Source organism: Polyodon spathula, chromosome 11, assembly GCF_017654505.1.
Source record: "Polyodon spathula isolate WHYD16114869_AA chromosome 11, ASM1765450v1, whole genome shotgun sequence".
Lineage (NCBI taxonomy): Eukaryota > Metazoa > Chordata > Actinopteri > Acipenseriformes > Polyodontidae > Polyodon > Polyodon spathula.
In genome coordinates, this window is record NC_054544.1 from 14,618,649 (window position 1) to 14,644,566 (window position 25,918).

At 36.5% G+C, this 25,918-nt stretch overlaps 1 protein-coding gene across 4 annotated transcripts in view; it reads right to left on the bottom strand.

Moving 5' to 3' along the window:
* Positions 1–5,399: 5,399 nt before the first annotated feature.
* LOC121322962 (nck-associated protein 1) overlaps positions 5,400–25,918 on the bottom strand; it is a 49,224-nt gene continuing 28,705 nt past the window's right edge. For 2 of the 4 annotated variants that reach the window (XM_041263623.1, XM_041263619.1), the window contains 18 exons: positions 23,813–23,894; positions 23,532–23,590; positions 19,351–19,496; positions 18,977–19,109; positions 16,984–17,103; positions 16,224–16,363; positions 13,959–14,090; positions 13,171–13,389; positions 12,137–12,267; positions 11,727–11,824; positions 10,961–11,054; positions 10,461–10,543; positions 10,156–10,236; positions 9,670–9,763; positions 8,521–8,637; positions 7,983–8,092; positions 6,838–6,927; positions 5,400–6,249 (listed from right to left, as the gene is read on the bottom strand). In XM_041263623.1, the coding sequence (XP_041119557.1) occupies positions 6,133–6,249; positions 6,838–6,927; positions 7,983–8,092; positions 8,521–8,637; positions 9,670–9,763; positions 10,156–10,236; positions 10,461–10,543; positions 10,961–11,054; positions 11,727–11,824; positions 12,137–12,267; positions 13,171–13,389; positions 13,959–14,090; positions 16,224–16,363; positions 16,984–17,103; positions 18,977–19,109; positions 19,351–19,496; positions 23,532–23,590; positions 23,813–23,894 (2,046 nt within the window). In that variant the 3' untranslated portion in view covers positions 5,400–6,132. The remainder of the gene's footprint in view (positions 6,250–6,837; positions 6,928–7,982; positions 8,093–8,520; positions 8,638–9,669; positions 9,764–10,155; positions 10,237–10,460; positions 10,544–10,960; positions 11,055–11,726; positions 11,825–12,136; positions 12,268–13,170; positions 13,390–13,958; positions 14,091–16,223; positions 16,364–16,983; positions 17,104–18,976; positions 19,110–19,350; positions 19,497–23,531; positions 23,591–23,812; positions 23,895–25,918) is intronic. The other 2 variants (XM_041263622.1, XM_041263621.1) reach the window with 2 other exon arrangements.

Here is a 25,918-nt window from a genome sequence, read left to right on the forward strand (position 1 = left end):
GTGTACGAAAAAGAGCAATGTACTGACAAACAACATCCCCTTTTCTGATTCCCGTCGAAGTTAATGTAAAGAAATTCGAAAGCAGGTTCTTTCGAGATAATATTCTTGTAGGAGCTGCAGTAACTTTGATGATAATTGTAAGGTTTTAATTGAAACAACTTAAAATAATTTGTATAACTTGAAATTTGATTCGTGCAAAATTGATGCCGCATAGAAATAAAATAAAAAATAATATAAAAAAAAAAACAGCAATCCATAAACGTTAACTTTTAGTGTGCTTAACTATCTACCAAAACTAGATGTGTATTAGCGCTCTCTCGCTCTCGCTCTCTCTCACACAATACTTGATTAAAGGCGGTGTGCAGTGCAAGCATGTCCACCTTCTCCCATTACACATTCTACATTTTAAAGATCTGACAGATTTCTTCAAACTACAATACTATTCACTTTATTTCACACAATTGCATGTTTTTGGAGAGCAAATTCTCCTAATGTATCAAGTGGTGTTTGAGGAGCTACCATTATATTTCCCACCTGTGTGAGCAACTGATTGTGTTCTGGAAGATAACAACTGTTTTCGGAACCACATAGAGAACCAACTACGATCCAAATGAAACTTCCCACAGTTCTGCATTGACAAGAAGTGTCATTTCGGGAAAGAAAAAAAAAAAAAAAAAAAAACACTTTTGTTTCTAAATGGCTTTCAGATAAATGCAGTTCTGTGGTGGAATGCAAAGTATATACTGTAATAGGAGGTTGTTACCAAGGTTGTTACCTTCCAACTGTAGTTGGGTCCACATGCCAAGTATAGAAAAGAGCAGGTGGAACGAACAGCTTTAAGAGGTCATAGTCAGCTTTTTCTACATAACTGTACCATATAAAATAAATTATAGTATATATATAGTATAGAATAGTGTGACGGTGATGTTGTCTGGGCTGTGCAAAGAGGCTGAACTTTGTTGGAGACTCCGAAGGGTGAACCCTACTGGCCAGACACTGAGCACATTCAGAGTGGATAAAAAGCAGGGCTGATCTCTGTTCTCCGGGATCAGTAGCCCGCCCACCTCTGCTCTGGTTTGCTCAATGTAAAAGCGATTCTGGTTTTAGGCTTGTGAGATTGGAGGATACTCATACACACTCAGAACGTCTGTGCTGTGTGGGGACTTGCTGCGGTGAGGAGAGAAAACATAATTGGACATTCCAAATTGTGGGTGGGGGAGGATGAAATAAAAATAATAATTGGTCAATCTAAAATAAAAAATTTTTTTGAACACTTTTTTTGTCTTAAAATGTCCGGTGACTTTGTCCGCCGGGGGGGGGGGGGTGGGAGGCGGTAGTCCTCAAAATTCTTGAAAGTAAAAGCTCTGTCTTGATAGGAAAAAAGAGCGGAGGTACCAAAAAGTACTCTGCAAGTACTTTTATGCCCTCAGAGGTGGACCTTTGATAGATCTTATTCAGGTTTCGGGTCTTTAAGAGATAAATACCCATACAGTAATGGTTACATTTTGTACTTGAAAGGGAACCAAATAACATTAGGCCCCAGGTCAAAGTGAAGGGCTGAGCTAGATTACATTTTTGCCCAGTGTATTTGTGTATTTGTATGAGATACAACACCTTGACTTTGCAGCTAAAACCTTCAGGAACAAAGGATGATTCAAAATAATGCAGCAGCATACATTACGTTTTAACCACTGCAGCTTTTAATAATTGTGCTTTGGTCACTTTACCTGGATAAGGTATTAAGATTTGTTCTAGATCAAAGGACTTGCATGTTATCCATGCCATTTCCATTACAAATCATTTACTTCTACTTGCATAACCTTATTGTAACAAAATAATAAAACTGGAACTTCTAAAGGTTAGCAGCTGACCCAGGTTTTCACATTAGGGCTTTAGTTTTTTAAAACACTTTGTGTAGAAATCTGTGTCACATGCCATTTCCACTGCAAGAAACAGACATTTTTGTTTGCCACTCATATGTAAAAATAAGATCTGTTGACAGCAAAGAGGCTACTGTACTTCGTACAACACAGTAACATACAGCATTTACAACCAGGTAAGAGCACACTCTAGTTTAGCCCTTCTTTTTGTGTAATTATGCAGGATTTAGGTTTTGCTACAAATTAAGCAATAGAGTCCATCGATGCCTGCTCAACCGTGTGGTAGATGACTGCGATTAGAATCATGCGTCGCGAGCCGAAGGCGCTAACAGAAGTCAAGGTCATCTACTACACGGTAGAGCACGTATCGAGAGGGCTCTGTCGCTATTAAACAATGATTTATTTATTTTCTCTTAAAAAAAAACAACAACTTTAAAACCTATATTTACCTTGAACTCCTGATATTTTGCTGTGTAACCTTCCACTGAGGAAAATAGTCCCTAACACAATTAGAATATAAAAACGACATACATGTGGAGAAAACGTTATTAAAATTATTATGATTTGGCTAACATATTTTATTCATTAGGGTATTCATTAGTATAATTTATCTGGATATCAATTGTTGAATAATCCATGTAGTATTGGCGTGTAGTGTAGACGGGGCGTCATTCAAGCTGGCAGGCAGTGGATTGGCTGGTGCGGGAAGAACTGAAACAGCGTTGACAATTTGACTGACTGCTTTTGAGGGAGGGTGTTGTTTGGATTTAGCTGATGACATAATTGTGGACCAATCATGTCTTTCGTGTTCAGTAGTTGCGAATTGAGACTTCCTTACGGTGTCCTGTCACAGACATGATTTCGCTTGTCTCTAGACCAGCATCAGAAAGTATGTTTAAGTTAGTTTTAATGTTATCAGATTAGCTGTAGATTAGAATGCTAAGGGGAGAAGCTGGTATTTATGGGCAGATTGAATTAAAATTTAATTCCTCAGTTAAGCACTTCAATGTTCCAGCAGGCAATTATGCAAAACAGAAGCTCGCTAGATCTGGAAGCTGATTGGCTATTCGCACTCAATCGTTTTCCAGTTGCAGTTTAAAGTAATTATAGTCTCTAATAATGTATAATGACAAAATGATCAGAGTTTGGAACTGATGTGTAGTTACAATATTCTATTGATCAAAAATAGTAAGTCTCACATTTACTTTTTCCTCATGTAGAGAAGAGCTTTTAAAATAAAATTAAATAAAGCATTCTTCAAACCAATTTACAGCCCTTTTAAGACAAAGATCATAACATATTCGACTAGTTTCACAGACCCACTTTATCACCAATATTGAACTTCCTAATCTTACCTTAGGTATGTTAATTGGCATCTGTGAAACAAGTCGTTAAAGACTCATATCATCATAAAAGCTTTAGATTTATAAATCAAGATTCAATTTACCTAAATTCTACATCAAACACAAGACAAAATATCAAAATTCAACCACATTAAGTGACAGCATGTTAAACCTTGAATATGATAAGAAAAATGGTAAATGGAACAGATTTAAATAGTCAAGACTTTTGCAAGTGCGTTTAAAGTTGCTTAAAGGGATGACTAACACAGTGTAGCATATAAACCTAGCATTGCTGCCATTTCTATTCCAAACGCTACTAGTGTACATACATTGGCATTTCCAAGAATTGGAAGTCTTTACAATGTCAAGGCTCAGAATTTTTTTTATAAAAAGCAAAATTACGTTACATAAATATTTTTTCTGTTTCACTTGCTGAGCGATCGATCAGTCAGTGGGGGGGTGTTAGGTGTGTATAGCTCGCCTTTGAACCGTGAGCACCATCGCTGTCTTTATTATAAATGTTTTCCTGTTAAAAAAAAATACATTGGCCTACTGATGGTATGAATTTGCATCTTGTACACAATAACAGTCTGCATTTTTTTAAATTGGTCCTCATGCGCCTCAAGATCAGCATTCGCTTCCCTCAAACCCTGTAATCGTTCCTCTGTAAGTTCAACATCCATTATGGACAGCTATGTTGTGTAAGCTTCTGTGAAGTGTATTGCAGTGTTACGGCACAGACATCCAAACATCGGAATCACATTTTGAGGATTCCAAATGTTTGCTCAATTACAGTACAAGCACATTTAAAAGGTATGATGAAACCTTTGGCGGGCGTCGTGGGGGTTAAACAGCGGTGTCAGTAGCCACCGCTCCAGTGGATATCCGTTGTCCCTAATCAATCAGCCTCTCAGACTGGCATCACGCTGAAACAAGTCATGAGTGGAGCAACAATAGTTTGTATACACGTTTGCGATGTAGTTGTTGGCATCACATAGGATAGGACACTACTTGCACGTTGACAGAATAGGTCCCCTTACGATTTACGTGTAAGTGCCTATCCTGTGTTGGTGCGCGTACTTTAATGCTACAGGCAAACAGTGCGCTCTCTGCATGTCTCCTTCCAGTTCAACCCAAAGCAGTTGGCAGATGTCAGTGTTTGTCTGTAAAGACGAAATTGCTGCATACATTGTGTGTCAGACAGGCTCAGAAAAGACAGATGACACTTAAATATTTGGGGACGTCTCCTCCTCCACTGTCTGGCCAGGTATCAATTATTATTATTATTATTTATTTATAGCAGATGCCCTTATCCAGGGTGACTTACAATTGTTACAAAATCACAGTACAAAGTATGACATTAATCCAGTGCACACTCCGCATTTCTTTTATTTCTCTTTCTCATTTCTTTGACTTCTTCCCTGGTAGTTTTACTGGTATTTATAGTCAACCATGTACTTTGCTCACAGTTTAGTCTACTGAAACACAAAAGCTGTTGATGGATTGCTAAAACGCTACATTTGTATTTAAATGAGGTCACTTCCCAAGTTCAGCCCATGTCAAGCGCTAACGCTAACTTACCAAATGGGCACAAAAACATGTGTTGCTAAATCACACGGGGGGGAAAAGTGTTTGCCCACAGGTGCGCCCGATTCTGGTGCATTAACTGTTTTGCGATTGCCTTAGGGGTTTGCAAACGTTGCTAAGTAGAACCCTATGTCTCTCTTTCACTCACTCATAAGGCTGTTTGATGTAATTGTTTCAACAACATTCTCACTAGCTCCGACATCTTTTGGACTCATTCCTTTGATGATGCTCTTGGCTCCAGGTTTCACTGATGTTATGATACAAGACAGATCATCCAGACGATCTTATTGGTGTACTAGGTCTGTGCCACAGTTTTTTTTTTTTACAATTGACCTACTATTTCAATTATAGTTTTAGAAGACATGTCACAGCCAATTAAAGTGCATGACACTGAATACTGCACCAGGTAATGCTCTTTGTGAGTTTGGAAAGACACATTTGTAACCACGCAGCAGCTCATACATAGCCAGTTGTGGTATAATGTAATACAGCCTACATGTTTCTGATCAGCTTTTACAACTAAATAAATACATTAATCACTACGGAATAAAATAAAATCAGGAAGCTTCAAAGGATATAACCTAATGTTTATTTTATGTTATGGAAGATACACAGAAGTTTCAAAAATTGAAAACATATAAAAAAAAAGTAGTTAAGGGATAGCAATTTATCAACATTCGATAAATATGTAATAATGTTTATCATACCATACAGAAGGGTACAATGGTGATGTTAATGCCAACAAGGCTCCATGAAAGTTAAGTTAAAAAAATTATACTATGCTTTGTACAAACAACATGTTCTGTTGCTTAGAATATTCTGTAGTTAACTACAATTCTGCCCAACATTGAACAAAATGAGATTTTATATAGGTGTCATAATTTGGCAAATATTTCAAAAGAAAAAAAAAAAAAAAAAAAAAAAAAAACACGAATCCACAAAAAAATACACATTATAACCCACACAGATGAAAGCTAGAACCACCAACTAAAATAATCACTATTTATCATTTAAGCATAGCTATCAATAAACAAGCAACATACTTAAAATCCAATCAAGAAATGAGTTTAATTAAAAGTAGTGTTTTCTAACACAGGTCCTTTTCAAAAATGGTTGTAGTAGTCCACTAATCCTTATCAACCAAGTTTATAGATTACTATAATCATTATAGGAAACAACTGGTCATTAATACAACTTTATGAAAAAGTGGTCTGATTTCACAAAATCATTTAAGACTACAATGTAAAACAACCCCACAGTTATGCTATTACCAATGCAATGATTATTCTGGTCATTCCTTGGCTCAAGTTCAATGATGATATTTATGCTGAAGATGTGACACTTTGCTTGTAGACGGCATGGTATGCATTCCTCAGCAGGACGTAGGGGAAGCAAGACTCCAACAAGTCCATTGTAAGGAAAGGAGACTCTTGCACAATCTGTAAAAAAAAAAAAAATAGTAATTGCCAAGAACCTGTCAAAACCACTGACTGCGCACCAAGTGGACTGAGCACCATACAGCACCACAGTAAACATGCCTGTTTGACAGGAATGAAAAAGGTTAAGTTAACAAACAGTGCACTGCATGCTCTTTCAATGACGTAGTATTTGTATCACTACATAGCTAGTGCAAACATCAATAGATTAAAAGACAGGCTGTTAAATGTTTGCTGATGAGCTCATGATGCTTAACTGCAATGTAGTATTTGTACTTATTTGGCACAATAAACTAGCAATACCATTGAAATTAGTTTCAAGTTAATTTTCAATTTGAAAACAGAGAGAGAGAAAGAGAGAAAGAGAGAGGATGTCTAGGCAACTGAGTGAGGTCACTGTCAAGGTACTTCAACAAAGTGAAATTATGACTTTAGCGGAGAATGTCTTGGTATTGTCCTCATGTCAAGTGGTGTTTCCACTGCTTCGTGACTTACGGCAGCAGGGATGTTTGCGGAAAACCCTTTGTTGACTCTACTCTAGCCCTATCCCCTAGGTTATGAGTAAAGCTTCAAATTTAACCAAAGACTCACCATATCGAGCAGCAAATAAACCGATTCCCTGTTCCGTGTCGTTGTCTTATCCGTCTCCTGTCCGATTTTCAACAAGCTGGAAGATGCGAGCTTTTGAAGAAATAAATACAAAATCAAATCAGCACACAAAAATACTTTTATAAACATGTTATACACAGTAACTAATCTGCCAGTTTTAGTTACAAATCCAAACCCAGCAATTTCTGCAGAACGAATATATTACCTCTATGACTTGGCTTTACAGACATTGACTTAACTGTAATGTCACCTTAATGCTATTTTAGTCTGCGTTGTTTATACGTTGGGGACATTCCTACTGAAACTGTGCCCCGTGGAGATTACAAAAAGTGTAGTTGGTGATTTCCTGATAAAAGCAGCATTACTGGGCTTAACAAGGACTGTGCTAATGGGTTTTTACCAAGAAATATTAAGGGCTATAATAAAAGATTTCAACTAGCAACCATAAACCAGTGTTGCTGGCAAATGCTTCAATAGTTCCACTGAAAATAGGGCACAAATGTCTTAAACAGTGCAGAAAAACTTTAATCTGTTCCAGGAAAAAAAAAAAATAATAATTGAAGTTAATAAGATTTAGAAGAATCTGTAGCTTTTATGGAACATTAAATGATAATAAATTTGGGGGAAAATAATAATACATGTTTCAAGAGTACGCTGTGAAGTAGAAGTTGAAATATTTTCAAAATGGTTCAACCATGAAAAACACATCAATGCAATGTTTTATTGTGCAACTTTTGTCAAAATGGTGTATCAGGTCATCTTTACAAATTCCAGTACAACAATATGTTGATCATGAGTAAATGAATTATTTTTACAGAAACAATATCAGAACATTGAGTTTATATTACAATTTATCATAGCATAATTCACGATAACATCACCAGGATTAAAATTATAAATTAATGTGCAATGTTGTCTGTTTTTTAATGCTTGTTTAGCATTCACAGCACAGCGAATACATACTATATTGCAGTTTAGTGTTGGCAGTGCCAGAAAACCTGAAAAAGTAAAAAATGCTGTTCACAAACTATTGGGTTTGAAGGTACTGCAATTCATGATGCAAGTTACTTTCGGTTTTTAAAAAAAAAAAACAGGTTTGAACACTTGATTTTGAGAATGATACTTACAGCTAGAAACTCTTTGAGACGGTCTTCAATGCTGCCCTTATGGATGGTAAACAATGCAGCAGCTATCTGGTTTATTGCTTTTGCCAAGCAGTGAATGTTGTTGCAGTGCCCTAAATCAAACCAAAACTGGATTTGTAATTACATAATATGACTCCTCAAGGTGCAGGTTTTAAAAGAAATTCTTACTTGTCAACTACAATGCACCGTACATGGTATGAGAGTTGATTATATTGGAAAACTCTCACAATTAATTTCATTAACATACATATTTTTCAGCAGTTGCTACAACTGTCTAATTATACTTAACACTGATTTACCACAGTAACACATTTGATTTCTTTTAAAATATGTAAAGTAATTGGTTTGACCACACACAATTGATAATATCTTAATACAAGAATACATATCTTAATAAAAGATGCCTACTAGATATAAATCAATAACTAATTAATGTTTTGATATGCTCTCCAAAATACATCACACACAAAAATAGTAACAAATGTTATACTTGCTTTGTCTTCTACAATTCTTAATTTACCTTCAATGGCAGGGCTGTATTGTGACATCACATTGCTGGCCAGGGTTGGCATTGAAACTGCCACAAAAACCATCAAGAGACAGGCTATTTTGTATTCTTCTTCTGGACTGATATTCTCTGAAAATAATAAATACATTTTAAAACTCTAGATTTTTTTTATACTTATTTCTTTTTCTCCAGGTTTATTGGTAATGTACATGTAACACACAGTATACATTTTTAATAACAATGATCATTTTTACAAGGTAGCAGAGCCAAAACAAACTAAATACAACATTTCAAAGTAATTAACTGTAAATTATATTAACAGTACAACATTTGGAAACAATTCAGAGGCATGTTTGGGTCAGCTGAGGTTTAATAACAGGGAGTATTTTGATACCAAACATAAGGGATTTATGTTAAACTGCAGAGGCATATAACAAAAATCTTCAACAGACCAGAGACGGGCCTGAAATCCCACAGGCTGCAAAAAGCTCTGAGTATTAGCAGTGTTGTTATTGCATGTGCTTTACAGCCCAGCAATAGGAGACTCAACCTGAAGATACTTTTGTGGCTGCATTTGCTGCACAGCGACTCCAAAATTACCCTTCTATTGCGTAAAAAAGCAAAACTGTCAACTAAGTATATATATGAAAATCTATTTACAGCAAAGTAGCAAATTCCTCAACTGCAATACATGTCAAATATAATTTATATTGAGGTTTTAAAGTTTGTTACAATTATTTCTAATTCTAACGCATCCCTGAATTGAACTACAGCAGGTCTCCTTTCTCAAACAAACATTCTCCAAGCCCTAGCATGAAGCCTTGCCTTCTTTCAAGCTTCCCTTTCTGAGATATCTTGTTATAATGCACTGCTGAAAATTTGACATTCATAGTATGTTTCTATAAAATGTAGTTATGTGGTTTTGAAGAAACAGACTCTTCAGCCCAACTAGACAAGATCTTTCACATATGACAAAACTTCCTACCTTCTTATGTAGCCAAGCCTACTGTACACTTATAAACACAAGCCAGCCCAAAAAGATAGGCATGGATACAAAAGTCAGTTTTGAGGTATTGTTTTATCATTTATTTTGGAATGTTATATTTTAAAGCATCTTGAAAACAAGTCAGGGATTGAATCTTCTACTGCCAAGTGACTTACCAGACTTCTGGGAAGATAATGCCACAACTAAGGCTGGGTCAATCTCACAGGGCAAGCCAGCAGCTGACGAAAGCTCATAGACGTTCATTGCCACCTGATGACAAACCCACAAAAGATAAACACATTTTACAAAAAAGTGAATAATGATGGATTACCAGATGCAGACTTCATATAATAAATGTCTGTGACTCTGTAGGTTTAATAAGGTGAAGAGAGCAAACCGTTGGGGTTATAATTAGATGTTGCCAATTCTTAGATAACATACTGTTTATCAGTTCCACCTTATTAGAGAAATATGCTGGGTCTAAAGAGAGCTTTAAAAGCAGGTGTGCCACAGACTTTTAATAATCTGTACAAATTTACATGTTTGTGTCTACACTCGTTGGTAAATTAGCCACAATGACAAATGTGGAATATGTCCAGTGAGTAGAACTTATTTTCTTAGAAATGGTAACACAAAACACTGTCAGTTAAATATATAATTACCTTCATATCCGTTTCCCTTGGTATGTGGTCCTTAAAGTCCTGAATTGAGCTTACAAGGAAGGGAATGTGACAGGACAACACCTGAAGAAGCATACATAATGTGGAGAGAGTGCAGGACAGAATTTTAAATTATTCAAAATGACTTGCTTACATAGACTTTTCATAAGGTTTCCCTGAAGTCATATAGTGCAAATAAGGTTATTTTGAGTGCTTAATCACTCAGTGCTCCAGAGGGGCACATATGATGGCACTGAATATGGCCAAACAGATAGTGACAACTCAAAATAAAAATAAAATGATCTTACGTCTCGAAGTGCTTCCTGGGCTAGCGAGCGGAATGAGAGAATTACACCAATAATGGTCATCCTTTTCAGTACACTGTCAACTGCTAAAATATAAAGGAGAAAAGCAAAAATGTTTTTAGGCTTGAATTATATTAAAAATAATAATAATAATAAAAAAAAAAGGATTAGGGGACCAACTCACAAAGCACAGAAACGATGCATGACTATCAAACAAAAAAAAAGTTCTATACCAACAAATAGTAATCTTTCACAGAGCTATAGACTGAACAGTGTAGGTGTTAGATAAATTTACACCATCTTAATTTAAGACATTTTCTAATCTGGACCTAAACAACTACAAATGGGAACACAGTCTATATAATTTATAACACATGATTATATCACAGAACACTGCAGTTCAGCACAATTTAAGTGCAATAACAGTTTATTGGTACAGAGTAATGTATTGAGTTGAACTGGACATTTCATTGCCAATGTTTGAGATGTTGCCGAGTACCCACATGATAATTTCTTGAACAGTGCTGCCATCTGTTCTGGTTTGTCAAAGCTGGTCCTCATTTGTGTAAGCACTTCAACATTATCCACCACAAGTTTCTAAAGGGAAGCAATGTCAGACACAGGTTCAATAGGGTAATAAGAATCTTTTCAAGCTGGAAAACAGGAGAAAGAATTTATGAATTTCAGATGTCCTTGGTAGCCAATGTTCTTGAAGAACGGAGATCCATGTAATAGTTCCTGATAGGTTTCTTGGCTCAGTGTAAGTAGTTGAACAATTGTAAATTATTTACAAAATATCAAAATTAGTGCCAGAGAGGGAGTCAATTTTGGGTATTCAGAAATCTCTTCAAAATATGTCACTCTTTGTTTTAATATTAATTAGAAAAATTAATAAGTGTTAAAACACAAAAATGACTTCAAGAAAGATGAAAAGGACACAGACAATCAACTAACAAAACAGTAAGACACATTTACTTTAACAAGGTTAAAATAACTTGGTTGATCAGTGAACTTTACCTGTGAAACTTACATAGGCTCTGTGGGAAATACCTCATTAACAATGAAAAGTATAACTTTAATAGGGTTAGCTTGGTTTCCAAAATGTCATTATTTTTTTTACTGGCTCTGTCTTGTCTTTTCATTGCCAATACAAAGTTTCAGGTTTAGACTGAAAAACTAATACTCATTTACACTGCTATGTTGCCCAGTCTTGCTCTTCATAACTGATATTAACCAACAATACTTGCTGAAATGGAAGCATAACCTTACCTTGAGTTCAGCCACCTGGGAAGAAATGTGCCACATCAGGCTTTCACTGAGAAACTTCATACCATAGGGACCCAGCAGCTCAGAAAGAGCCCTCATCTCTGCAAAAGAGAAAAATACAGCTAATGTAACACCAAGGTCTCGTAATACAAGATTACTTAAAGCAAGTAACACAGTATGAAACACAATATATAAATACAAACATGAGCTGTATAACAAGAATGTGCAGACAAAACTTTTTTTTAAATTTTTTTTACATACATTATATTCTAATGCTCATTTGGTCTCACGAATTCAACATATTGAGCATAGAGCAAAAATGTGTGGTTTAGTTTCTAGAGATTATCTGCTCAAAATGTCACTAACAGGTGGTGTTATAATTATGTAACCTGCTGCATATATAATTCTCTTACCTGAAATGTCTGAATATTCCTCTGCATTAAAAGTTAGCTCATTTTCTGTAGGAAGATTCACAAAGGCCTTCATTGCTGGGAAGTATGCAATGTGTCCATTGCTCACTTGTCTCAGTAAAGTTTCTAGATACCTGTATGTATATAATGCTTCAATGTTCAAAAAGATAGAAACCCACAAACCTAACACTGTTTGGACCTTGCATCCAGCCAATCACCCCTCTACAACATCCCTTTTCAATTACTTCACAATCAACCAATTACCCTATCAACAATTTATAAACATACTTAAAATATAAAAAAATGACAGAACATGCAAACAAATCAAATGTGACATTAAAAATCTCTTTGGGAATACATTTGTAAACCCACTTAATCTTAGAGGATGCACCAATTAGCTGTTTTGTTAATTGAAATCCTCTGCTGACGCTTTGGAATTTTATTAACAAGACAGGAGGTCTATCTAAGGCATCCTCCTCTCAACAGGGGTTTTACCTGTCTGTGTAACAAAGGCAGGCATCAGTGTACTACAATTAGTATTCATCAAAAGAAAACAAATAAATTCTGTTTGTGAAATGACGAACTAATTAAGCAGTGTAAACAAGTGCTTTGTCTGGGTTTGTGGGTTTTACTTTGGTTGATTGGTTTGTTTATTTAGGCTTATATTCTTATTTCCCACATCTTAATTAACAGTAGCATTTTATTATTGTAACATGCCACGATCCAACTGAAAATAGACCTCTTTACTCATTTTATGTCATCATAAATGTGACATCACAAATCACAAGGTTACAGTTAATATATTTTCATTGATTTAAAAATCTAAATTTACACTTGTTAGCTACAAGTCTATTTTCACATTTTGTGACGTGGACACACACCTCCTTTAAGTTGGAATTTGCCTTTACATTTAAATTAGTAAAACAACAGTAATTGTGCATGTCACAAAAAAAAAAGTTTAAACATTAAAAATAATTTAACGTAGCTAATGTTTCTAATAGAAATCGAATACATGACATGATTCTTTAGGCACTAACCAGTTGGTGTACAGGCTGGTTATTGTGGGCTCTCCATGACTATCCAAATGCTGGGTTTGCTGTAGGAGGACGTTGTTGAACACTCTTGTAATGTCAATTTGTACATAGTTTTCAATGGACTGTAGCACTGTCATGTAAGCCCTTACACTTGTCAACAGTTCAGAGGGCTTTGCAATCTCTTGTGTTGCCTGATTGTACATAGTCATCCCAACAATGGATCTGAAATGAATTTGTTTACATTATGATCTTTATTAATTAAATAAATAAATAAATAAATAAATAAATAATAAATACAAAAAGCTTATTTTATTTTACAAATCAACTATCGGGACATTTCGAACTATAAGTCCTCCATCGGTACTGTTTTTTGTATTCAGTCGATGAAGGACTTATAGTCCGAAACGTTCCGATAGTTGATTTGTAATCAATTATTCTACCTTTAAGTACCTAAAATATCCTTTTCTTTTTTCTTATTGATCATTTTGGCACGCAGCAGTCAACCGTTTTCTCAACATACACACACACATGTTTTTTTTTTTTTTTCACATTAGAAGATATTTCATATCTAACTAAGGTAAATCATTGCAGCATGTTTGAAAATAATGTAAAACATAGCAGAATCTTGTCAGAAAGAAATGTTTCAAATCCAAGTAAGAGCCAGGTACTCTTTTACTCTTTAAAAATCCCTATCAGAATTACAGGGATTAAAAACTATTTCCTGAGCATCTTGAATTGACAAGTGTTTAAATGTAATGATAGCTGTAACTACATAACCGAGTCTAACTTACTTGGTGAAGCGGATTTCCAGATGTGAAGTCAAATATTCCCTTGGAGTGAAGGTGTGCTCCCAAACAACCATGTTTGGTACATAATTGATAGAGAAACAAAGTTCAGAAAGAGCAGTGTGTAGTTTGTCCAAGCTAAAACAAATAAACACACACACACACACACACACACAACAACCAGCATTAACAAAAAGCAGAAGACAATTTACTTTGGATATTTGAAATGGTAAAATCAACATCAACATTTAAAATCATCCCTCAGAAATCATAGGAATAATTAATTCTCTCTCAAGCCATTATGGATTTTCTTCATTAAAAGAAAACAGAAAGCATTTCAACATCTTCATCTATGGATGAACAGCAAGATGCTATGCCATGGATGCCTTGCCGTTCGGCAAGTATACTTTGATACACACCACCCGGGTTAACAGGACTACAGTAACCCTACCTACAATCCCTCCATCCCTGTTATGACAATGACAGTCCTAACACGTCGCTGGTTAAATCAGCATCCTGTCTACTCCACCTCACCAAGCTCTGATTTGTGGGTCTTCAAACAGCTCACAAAGTAATCTTGCCAGGAGCGCTACTGGGTACACCAACCTTTCTCATTACCAAGAAATTAAGCTGCTATGGTGGTCTCTCCGACACCACCACAAGCTCTATTTGCAGCACACTATTTAGTATGTAACACAGTAAATATTCTAAGATTCATTAAAAATACGTCAATTAATGTTTTTACAGTAACATAAGAAAGGTTACAAATGAGAGGAGGCCATTCGGCCCATCTTGCTTGCTTCTTAAGCAGCTTCTTAAAGGATCCCAGGGTGTCAGCTTCAACAACACTACTGGGGATTTGGTTCCAGACTCCCACAATTCTCAGTGTAAAAAAGTGCCTCCTATTCCTATTTACTGTTTTGAATGAGGTCTTGCTAATGCATTTTAAAGGTTTAACATTACTTGCCTTGATTTAAATTCAACACTTTTTACTATATATCCAAGTATTTTGTTGGCTTTTACTTTACAGCATCCCCACATTGTCTAGATGAAGACATTTCTGAGTCAACATAAACTCCTAGATCTTCAATTTCAATGTCTCCCATATAGTATTTACAATGGAAATTTTTGTTGGCCTTGTGCAGTACCTTACACTTTTCCAGATTATATGTCATTTGCTATGTGTCTGCCCAGTTCTGAATGTTGTCTAGATCATTTTGACCTTTGCTGCTGCAACAGTGTTTGCCACTCCTCCTATTTTTGTGTCACCTGCAAATTTAACAAACTTGCTTACTATACCAGAATCTAAGTCGTTACTATAGATTAGGAAGAGCAGAGGATCTAATACTGATGCCTGTGGTACTCCACTGGTTACCTTGCTCCATTCTGAGGTTTCTCCTCTAATCAGTACTTTTTCTACACGTTAACCACTCCCTAATCCATGCGCATGCATTTCCTTGAATCCCTACAGCATTCAGTTTGAGAATTAATCTTTCATGCGTGAATTTGTCAAAAGCTTTCTGGAAATCTAAAACCATGACATATACTTTGCAATTATCCATTGTCGATATTGCATCCTCAAAAAGATCAAGCAGGTTAGTTAGACACAATCTCCCTTTCCTAAAACCATGCTGACTGTCTCCCAGGATACCGTTACCATATAGGTAATTCTGGATCCCAGTTATTTAAAACTGGATAGGAACAGGTCGACAAGTGGGGCATGTTGTCTGTCTCCTCCTTTGTAAAAACTTGTGAAAAGTAATAATTTAATATATTTACTATCTATGATGTTGCTATTTGTATCTTGGACATTTTACTTCCTCCTTGAATGTTCTTTTGCTGTTACAATATTGGAAAAACATTTTGGAATTGGTTTTAGTCTCCTTGGCAATGTTTATTTCTATCTCTCTCTTGGCCTTTCTAACTTCCTCTTTGACTAACTTGCAATGTCAAGTACTCTTTCTGTGCACTTTGTTATTGGTCCCTTTTAAACGCTCTGTAAAGTGCCTTTTTTCTCTGAAATGTTTTTTAATTGATCTATTAAACCATTTTGTTTTAAACGTGATTTGTCTACTTTTGGAATGTATTTGTTTTGAAAACAGCCATCCTCTCTCTGTGGATGTTTTCTCTATTTTACTCCAATTTACTTCTGTTAGTAGAACAGAAGACCCAGTAACACACAAGTTTGTCTTCCAGAGTCCAAGGTAAGTGTGTTCTTTTTAACCTTTATATTGTTAAATTAAAAGGGAACAATGGCAAGAGTTTACTCACTTGGTAACTAGAAGCCTATTCTTTCTCATGCTCTCCACTCCAGGCTTCTCTCGCTCAGGTTCTCCTTTCTTTCCAGTCTGTTTTTTCGACTTCTTGTTCACTGCCTGACTGATGGTTTTGGCGCAGTGTTTTGGCAGTAACTGCATTTAAGAGGAAAAGGAAAATCCCATAGAACAGTTGTTACATTTCCATAATAAAAATAATGGCTTTAGGTGTGTGTGTGTGTGTGTGTGTGTGTGGGGAGTGTCAGTGAGCATGAGTTTACTGACATGTTTCAGTACTGTTTAGATAATTTCAATCTCAATAATGAAATATAAAATGGCTTGGATAAATTAAATACCATGATTGGCTCAACAAGATCACATGACCATGGGGTTTTCCAGCCAAAGTATAGTAACTCATTTTACAGTAGCAGAAGGATATAAACCAATAAAATGTAATTTAAAATCATATTGTTTTCTTTCTATAAAATAATCAAACAAACACATTTTATAAGTGCAATAACCCACTCCAGGGTGTGGCAAGACCATATTTACTGCACTTCCCAGGCTTTGCATTGTGCCTCATAACACATCTGCGGCACACAGTAAGAATGTTTTAAGAAAGAAAGAAAGAAAGAAAGAAAGAAAGAAAGAAAGAAAGAAAGACCACATGATCATGAAGGAAGTTTACATTCCATTATTTTAGAAGATGTACAATGCAAAGTAAATTGCTGCCAGTGTAAATAGTTTTGAAGCAATTTCAACAATCATCATTTTACCTGGTCACTAAGAGTGCATTGTTCTGTGCAGATGTCTGTAATGAGATTTCGAGCTTGTTTTGCCATTTCATCCAAAAACATGTTACACAGAGAGAGACTCCGATCTCCAATATGATGTCGCTGCAAAAAAGATTGAATTTACTGTTAGTTTAAAAATGTTAAATTACTGTTTGATAGGTCATACAGCCCAGACTGTGATATACATGCCTTATATCTATTTTAGAGCTACCATAAGATAACTCATTACATGGGTTGTGTCTTTCACAAAAAAAATAAATACACATTGATAACAGATTTGTTTACTAGTTTACAGTTTTGAGGGGAGTTATCCGCCTCTGTAGAAAGAGTGTCATTATGCAAGACTAGATATATGGTTTTTAATTTCAGAGACTGATCACTATTTTCAGCTTACAGTTTCATTGAAGCACACATCCTGTTGTAGTCAGCAGTTTTACTTTTGGCTGAGAATGTGAAGTTTAACGCCACAGCAAAATTCACTTTTCCATGTTTTGTTTTCCTTGCATCGTACAGATCAATTTACAATATTATTAAATCTAAAAGACATTACATGCATAATGGAAAAGCAACATTATATACTGTACATAGGTACCAGTAGGCTGTGTCTAATTTTAACTACGGCTGAACATGACCTTTTCTGCAAACTTCCTGATCTTTACTGTTACTATAAATTGTTCTCAAAGAGATTTTTTGCCCTTGATGGAAATTTTCTTGGAAACTTTTAGTGCTTCTCCAACATAAATAAAGTTTGCAGCTGTCTAAAGCTGTGTGGAGTGGACATAGGAAGAGGAACATTTTAGAGACATGCTGAGAAAGGGAGTTGAATGTTTGAATAAGGGAAATCCAAGCCTTGTATGGCTCAATAAATCTCTCTTATTTCTTTAAGTGCTTTCAGATTCATAGCTGTGTAAAGACTTTTTTTTTCTGAACACTGACTTGCGCAAAAAAAAAAAAAAAAAAAAAGCACATTACAATGCTTTTTAGAGTTTTTTCATACCACAGTTAGCAAAGTAGTAATAAAAACAAGGCTGGATTACTACCAGGGTTATGCTTTGGGACACAACACTACTTCATGTTCCATGTAAGTAATCAAAAAGTTTGTAACTGCACTTTCAAATTAGTTCATACCCCCTAGTCACTTGCTGTAGCTTATCACTGTATTTCGTTTAATTGCCAATTCATTAAAGCCTGTTTTTCTAGACTTACATAAACTACAACTTCTCCAGCTGTGAAATTTTAGTTTAGTAAAACAGAATACAAATTAAGTATCTGACTTTGAATTACACAATGTTCCAGTTTCATATATTGGCTCTATTCCTTTCCCTGAGTCTCAGTAAAATACTTTCCTGCTCTCACAGATAGATCACCCTATCAGTTTGACACGAACAAGCACAGAAAGCAGTCCTTTCCCAGGCTGACATGAGTTTTTTGTAATCCCCTTTTTCTTTTTTTTAATGAATGTTTGACACCGTTTGAAATTTGTGATTTAAAAGACTGAAAAATAAAAGCTGCTCTGTAGTACTGGAGATTAACCATTTTCTTTTGAATCTACTTGTGCTGGAAAGGATGTATGCTCTCTAGAATATTTAAAACATAGCACAGACTGGTAGATATACAGTGCTGCCTTACTATTTTTTGATTGACAAATTGAGACAAATTTATGGTTGGGCCAAGCTGACTGTACATTTCATGATTTTTTATGTTGGTTAAATAAAGAAGGCACACAAATTGTATTTAGAAATGTGTGTTTCTGTGAACATAAAACAAACCACCCCATGTCAAATTATTAGTACATTCACTTGCATGACCTTGGAGGCGATACAGACAGCTTGTGGCTCAATCACTGGAAAGCCAAGACTACCAAATAAATTGTTGATGGAGACATATAGGAATTTAGCTTTACTGTGTAGTACAGTACAGGCTTATGGTAACATACAAACATGCATACTTCGGTTATATACTATTAGGTTCTTACCTCTTCGGGGCAAAGCTCGTGGGTACAACTCATGAAATGGGTGCAGACCAGTGGGAAAGAAATGGAGTATCTGGACTGTGAAGGCAGTTCCAAACACTGCTGGAACATCTTCTCAAAAGCACGACTGTAAAAGCTATTAGAGTAAATACATTTTATACTCTATGCAAACATCTAAAATTAAAAGATACAATTACTTCCAAGGTACCAAAGAAATTAATAAATAATTAATAAAATAACATGTCAAAAAAAAAAAAAAAAAAAAAAAAAAGCACTTTGGTTCCTTAGGTATCCACTCTAGTAATATTAAGATGTGTTTTATTAAACACTATAAAATGGTAGAATAAAAATAGATACATGTAATGTGTTTTTCTTACCAAAATATGGAGAGATCAGATGTTTCAACCAACATTTCCACCAATGAGTCCACCATTTTAGTATGAAAAATAATAGTGTTCATCATTTTGCCAAGTTCTCTGTGATCTGCCAAACCCAGTGAAGCCTTGGATACACTGGTGTAAGCCTATCCCAAAAGAACACAGCTGCAGTTAGCAGACTATACTAATACTTAATAGGCAGTGTTTGTATTTCAGTGTAAGTAAGACAACAGCTATAATCAATACACTTGAAAAAACAAAACTGCACACTATAGAAATTCAGAAACTATCTTGAATTCTTTCTTTTGCACACCAGTTTCGGGGATAACATTGAAAGGTCCACTACACAACAACTTTCTCTATGCCAAGAAAGTTGGTGAATTAGGTGACAATTCCTAACAAAATTGTTTTTTATTTTTTAATGATATTGAATTCTCATACAATTAATTTGCATTAAGCCTGAACATGTCAAGTAGAAACTGCACCTAGGTCAGTCAACACTGTGCCAGATGTCTGGAGTGTCAGAGAAGAAAGAAATGAAAGCAAACAGTTTCTCCAAGCTGTGCCACTTTATTGCAACTAGACAATGTGTTTCTGTCTGTGGGTAGACTGGATACACAATTTACACCATTTTTTTTTTTTTTTAAATTCTCAAAATAAATTAAATAAAAAAAGCCTAAGGTATACACTTTGCAAATCTGCAACCATTGCAAGGATGTAAAAGTAGCAAGGATGTTACAGGTGCCGGCATCACCATGGAAAATCGACCAGCATGGATGTGAAAAATCACGATTCTCAATAAAAATGTAACATATATACATGCAAAAGTTCCACTTTATTCATCTGTTCATTATTTAAACTATTTGAAGGCTATGTAAATAAGGGTAGGTAAATTGTGGTTAAGATTCCCAGAAATACAGCGTAACAATCCTTTAACAAAAAAAAAAAAAAAAAAAAAAATCACTCATTCCTTTGAAAGAATCAGACATTATGTCAGTGCAAAAAAATTAGCCAGTCGTTAATCAAACATGACCTACAAGAGCTTTAATTACTGCCAACTGTAGGGTTATTGCCAAGAATTTGCCACATGCAAAATTACATTAAACAGGTGCTGATACCATATACAAAATGTAGGTTTTTAAAGCTAAGCAAGTCAGACCTTCAAATAACAGTATTCTGTATGTTTTTTTTTCTGTTTTTTTTTAAGAAATGGTGGCAAGACCACTGTCCAACAAAAAAACATTTCAAACATTAGTCCTTTATACAGTGTAGGATCTAACCTAAATCACCATTTTAAGAAATGGAGATTAAAAAACATTTAGTAATGGCCAGTGTCAACATTGTATTCCCACCAAATACTGTACAGCAGACAAAGGTAAAAACAACTGCAACAGCAAAATCAACATTAGCTTGCTGAGTCAGAAAGAGAGTTATTACTAAACTATTGTGCCCATCTATGTAGAATTACAGTAGGCATACAAATGAGCACCACACAGGATGTCATAATCAAGATAAACCACAAAAATACAATGAGCTTAAAAAAAAACATTACAGAATCCTGTGTTTGTTATCATGTAAATGTATTCTGGATGAGGGGTGTGATTCATGTTGTTAGGACACAAGATATTACAATGCAGGTGCAATTTGCAGCACACTTTTAGTTAGAACATAAGCTGCATTCTGAACCATCTATAACTTGCACTAAAGTCCATTTGGATGACCAGCACATAAAGCTAATTAATTTGTTTAGGTCACAAAAGAGTGAACAAAGCATTCTGCATCAAAGGTGGTAAGAAAAGGCATTCACTGGCAATATTTAAAAGCCATAAAACGGAAACTTTATTACAAAATAAATAAAAAAAACAAGATATTCTTGCTCGCGAGATGTAAAGCTACATTGCAGTACGACAATAGGGAGTATTTACAACAGGGGTGTCCAATCCTGGTCCTGGAGAGGGCCAGTGTCCCTTTTGGTTTTTGTTCCAACTGTCCTAAATTACTTAATTGGACCTTAATTGTTCTAATTAAGTAATTTAGGGCACAGCTGGAACAAAAACCAGAAGGGGCACTAGCCCTCCAGGAGCAGGATTGGACACCCCTGATTTACACGCTTGTGGAATTTATATATTTTTTGTTTATAAATTTAGTATATCAGCAATTGATTTTACCATGTTTTTCCAATTCTATTTTTAGGCTCAGCTCACCGCTACCACCCCTGCGCCAACTCGGGTGCGGCGAAGACGAACACACACTGTCGTCCGAAGCATGTGCCATCAGACAACTGCTTCTTTTCACTCTATAGGCCCACCAAGCAGCCAACCCAGAGCTACACCGCAGCTCTGCGCAGCTTACAGGCAAGCCCACAGGTGCCCAGCCAGTCTACAGTGGTCGAGGATTCCCTGGCCTAAGCCTCCCCACCCCCCAGCGCTTGGCTAATTGTGCGCCGCCCCCTGGGAGCTCCGTCCATGGTCAGCAGTGGATAGTCTGGACTCAAAACTGCGACCTCCAGGCTATAGGGCGCATCCTGCACTTCACATGGAGCGCCTTTACCAGATGTGCCACGCGGAAGCCCCATGCTTGTGGAATTTAACAGAAATGCAAATTGTGTCAAAATGTAAAAAAATGCCTAAACACACAAAAACTCCAGAAGAATATGGCAGTGACCATAAGGATTTCGTTGTTGAAGACAGCAAAGGAAATAAGGTACAGTGAAGTGTGCAAGCACTGTCAAGTTAATACATATTGTGACAGAAAAAAAAATGCCTAAGCATTTTGGAAATTAACTGAAAACAATCATTACATACAGTATATAAAAAGCGAAAGCCCCCAGAAAACGTACATAAAACTCAAAAGCTAAAAATGAGCACTGAAAAATGTAATTATTAAAAACTGAAAAACAGAAGCCCTAATTATAACCATTACTAATTGATACCACTCTTGACTGGAATGACACTTTCACTTAGCTTGAAGACTAACTAACTTTGTAAATCAGTTAGCATGGATCATTTTTAAAATCTATCAGAGCTTCCAAAAATGCATCAATCTACATTTTATTTTGCTCACAAACTAATGTTACAGCTGTTCTCACATTGACTCAAATGTAGTGTTAAAAATGTTGCCAGTATCTCAATATTCCTTAAATTTGCACTAAGCACTAGCAAATAAAATGTATTTCAAAACACCAATAGAAATATTTAAATAATACTTAAAAACTTTAAATATTAGTTTTCCTTGTCCAGAGATCTTTGCGTTAGTAACCTGTGGTGAAACATGTCTGTGAATAAAAACACTGACTTGAGAAAATAGTTGTGCAGCTGTTATAAAAACTAGCCTGCAAGCTTTTTCCAAAAACAAAAATTGAAAACTCTTCACAGTAAACTGCTTCTGGCTGTTCTCTGCTTCTATCTCCCATGGCTGTTTTCTTTAAGCTAATGCGGTTTAAAAGATCAAACAATTCAAATAAAAGAAAAACATTCCTTTCCTTTTTTCTTCTTCTTTTTAAAGCCAGAAGTAATACTAGAGTGCATTGTGGTCTCCTTTTTCAATCAACACTGGTCCAAATCTGCCAGAAAAATGCCTGTCAGGCTTGTCTTAACTTTTCTGGGTATCATGATCTCAATTAAGTTTTAAGTATAGACCACGGGTTATATTCAATTGATCTAAATGGCAGCCAACTTTAATACAATCACTGTTTAAATAAATTGCCCAAGGTTATGAATATAAAGCATCTGACATTAAATGTTTTTTTTTTCACACACACACCAGAAGACTACCATTGGGTAAATCTGTACGTTGTGTATAACACTGACCAAAACTGTCACAAAAATGCCTTGGCAAAAGAATGCTGTTTTAGAGATTGCAACACAGCATTGGCCTTAATGGTGCCCATAAATCAGTGAATTTTGCTTTAGAGGTTTTTTTTTTCCTTGTCTTCTGAAAGTCTTATTTTGTGAAAGTCTTATTTTAGTCTATCACATGTAATACAATGTCCAGACAGAAGTCAGAGATAACAGGTAACTAAAGCCCAGAGACTCTGTATCAAATACTGTTTTTATAAAAGCACTTAGCAGCCTTGTGACATGTGACAGCCATTGACAAATAGTATTGATAATATACAAGGCAACATGATCCATGTCGGCCTTTTCAAGAGTTAGTGTCTACAAAGTTACATAGGGACTTACCTGCAATCTGAACCAGTCAAGCCTCATGCCTCTGAAATCAAACACCTCCCCATCTTCAACTGAGAAAATATATACAAAATTACATTTTCACTCAGTTATAAAGCATAACATAATTTCTCATGTACACCATGGATAAACTGAATCTGTTTAAACAAGAACAAAATAAGGACAATAAAAACTACACTGATCAGAATAGATATTAACTCACTGTTAAACAGAAGTTTTTATCATCTTTGACTGTAATTAAAGTATTGTACTGACATCTGCAGCATATAACAAACCTTGTTTTACACCGAGGGAAGTCATCGTGTTCACAAATGAAGACATGATGATTGATTCGTCTTCAGGGCAGACAGACAGATTCTGAAATAAACAGAAACAAATATATTTACTTTTTGAACCAACATTTGGCGAATGAGGATTTTAACCATCTCCCTGAGGTGTCACACATCCTCCCCCATGTGTGAAGTCCATAGATTCTCATCTTCTCCTGATCTTTTGTGGGGGTAGAGGATGGGTTGATCCCTCCGGCGCATCAGGGTGACCAGGGTGAGAGTTGTGCAGGCCGGTGAGCTGTAGGGAGCAGCAGTAGGCTGAGGCTTGAGGGGTGACCCCAGTGCAGCGAAGTCTGAGCCACCAGGGAGAGGACAGCAACAGGCAGGGGGAGCTCAAGTGACGTCTGCCGATCAACACAACGTCTGGGGCTTCAGGGTGAGCGGAGCAAGAGACCAGGTGAGAGGCTGTGTCTGGTGGTGCTCTGGACTGGTCAGGCCCAACGGCTGAAGGTCTGGGCATTCTGACCAGGTGTCCAGGAGTACAGGTTGTTGGAAAGCACTGTTTTGCGGCAGATGAGCTCAGAGGGGTGGAGGTTGAGGTTGTGGTGGCAATACAGCCCTCACCTTCTCCCCCTTGTCTGAAGCCCATGGTAACTGAGATGACACTGACTCAACTTCCTCTAGCTCCGGGAAGGACTTCTCCTCTCATTCTGGGTGCAGCACCAGGTCCTCTGGTGCAGGAGACCGAGGGGCTTCTCTCGACGACTCCTCCCACCTCTTGAGCAGCTGCTCCAGCTCGTCCAGCTCCTGTTTCGACAGCCACCTCTCCAGTCTCTATTTCTTGTTCTGCTCAATTTCAGCAGCGGTGTTCTTATTTATTTGATCAGTTAACTCTTTCAAATCCATTTTGCCGTGTGAGTCAGAAAGGTACTTCTGACACCATATGTAAACGAGATGCTCGCCACACAGGCTGGCTCAGGTTCTTTTCTCTTCCAAACACAACCCAACACACAGGATTGAAAGAAAAGCGCCGATGAACACTTAATACAAAATAAACAAAAACACCTAGTTTCTTTCAGAGCGCTTACTAAACATTTGTATCAATTTACTCAAAGCCTCCACTAGTGTTTTGTACTATTATAACGATTGATACAGGTGTCGTTGTCCATCAAATCAACAGAACGAAGGTCACTCTTGAAATCAGGACTTAAAAGGTTGTATTGCAGTAAGAATAGCTCTGTTAAGAAAGGGGAAAAAGACTAAAATATGTAGAAGAACACAGAAATTGGACAATGGAACAATGGTCAAAAGGTGCCATCTGCCCGGTACAGCTGAAACCAGGATTCATCCGGGAAGAGCACACTTCTCCAGCGTGCCAGTGGCCATCGAAGGTGAGCATTTGCCCACTGAACTCAGTTACGATGCCGAACTGCAGTCAGGTGAAGACCCTGGTGAGGACGACGAGCATGCAGATGAGCTTCCCTGAGACGGTTTCTGATAGTTTGTGCGAAAATTCTTTGGTTGTGCAAACACAGTTTCATCAACTGTCCGGGTGGCTGGTCTCAGATGATCCCAAGGGTGAAGAAGCTGGATGTGGAGGTCCTGGGCTGGTGTGGTTACACATGGTCTACGGTTGTGAGGCCGCTTGGACGTACTGCCAAATTCTCTAAAACGACATTGGAGGTGGCATATGGCAGAGAAATGAACATTCAATTCTCTGGCAACAGCTCTGGTGGACATTCCTGCAGTCAGCATGCCAACTGCATGCTCCCGCAAAACTTGAGACATCTGTGGCATTGTGTTGTGTGACAAAACCGCACATTTTAGAGCGGCCTTTAATTGTCCTCAGCACAAGGTGCACCTGTGTAATGATCATGCTGTTTAATCAGCTTCTTGATATGCCACACCTGTCAGGTGGATGGATTATCTTGGCAAAGTAGAAATGGTCACCAACAGTGATGTAAACAAAGAGAGAAATAAGCTTTTTGTGCGTATCGAAAATTTCTGGGAACTTTTATTTCAGCTCATGAAACATGGGACCAACACTTCACATGTTGTGTTTATATTTTTGTTCAGTGTGGATAATATATATACAGTGGTTTGCAAAAGTAT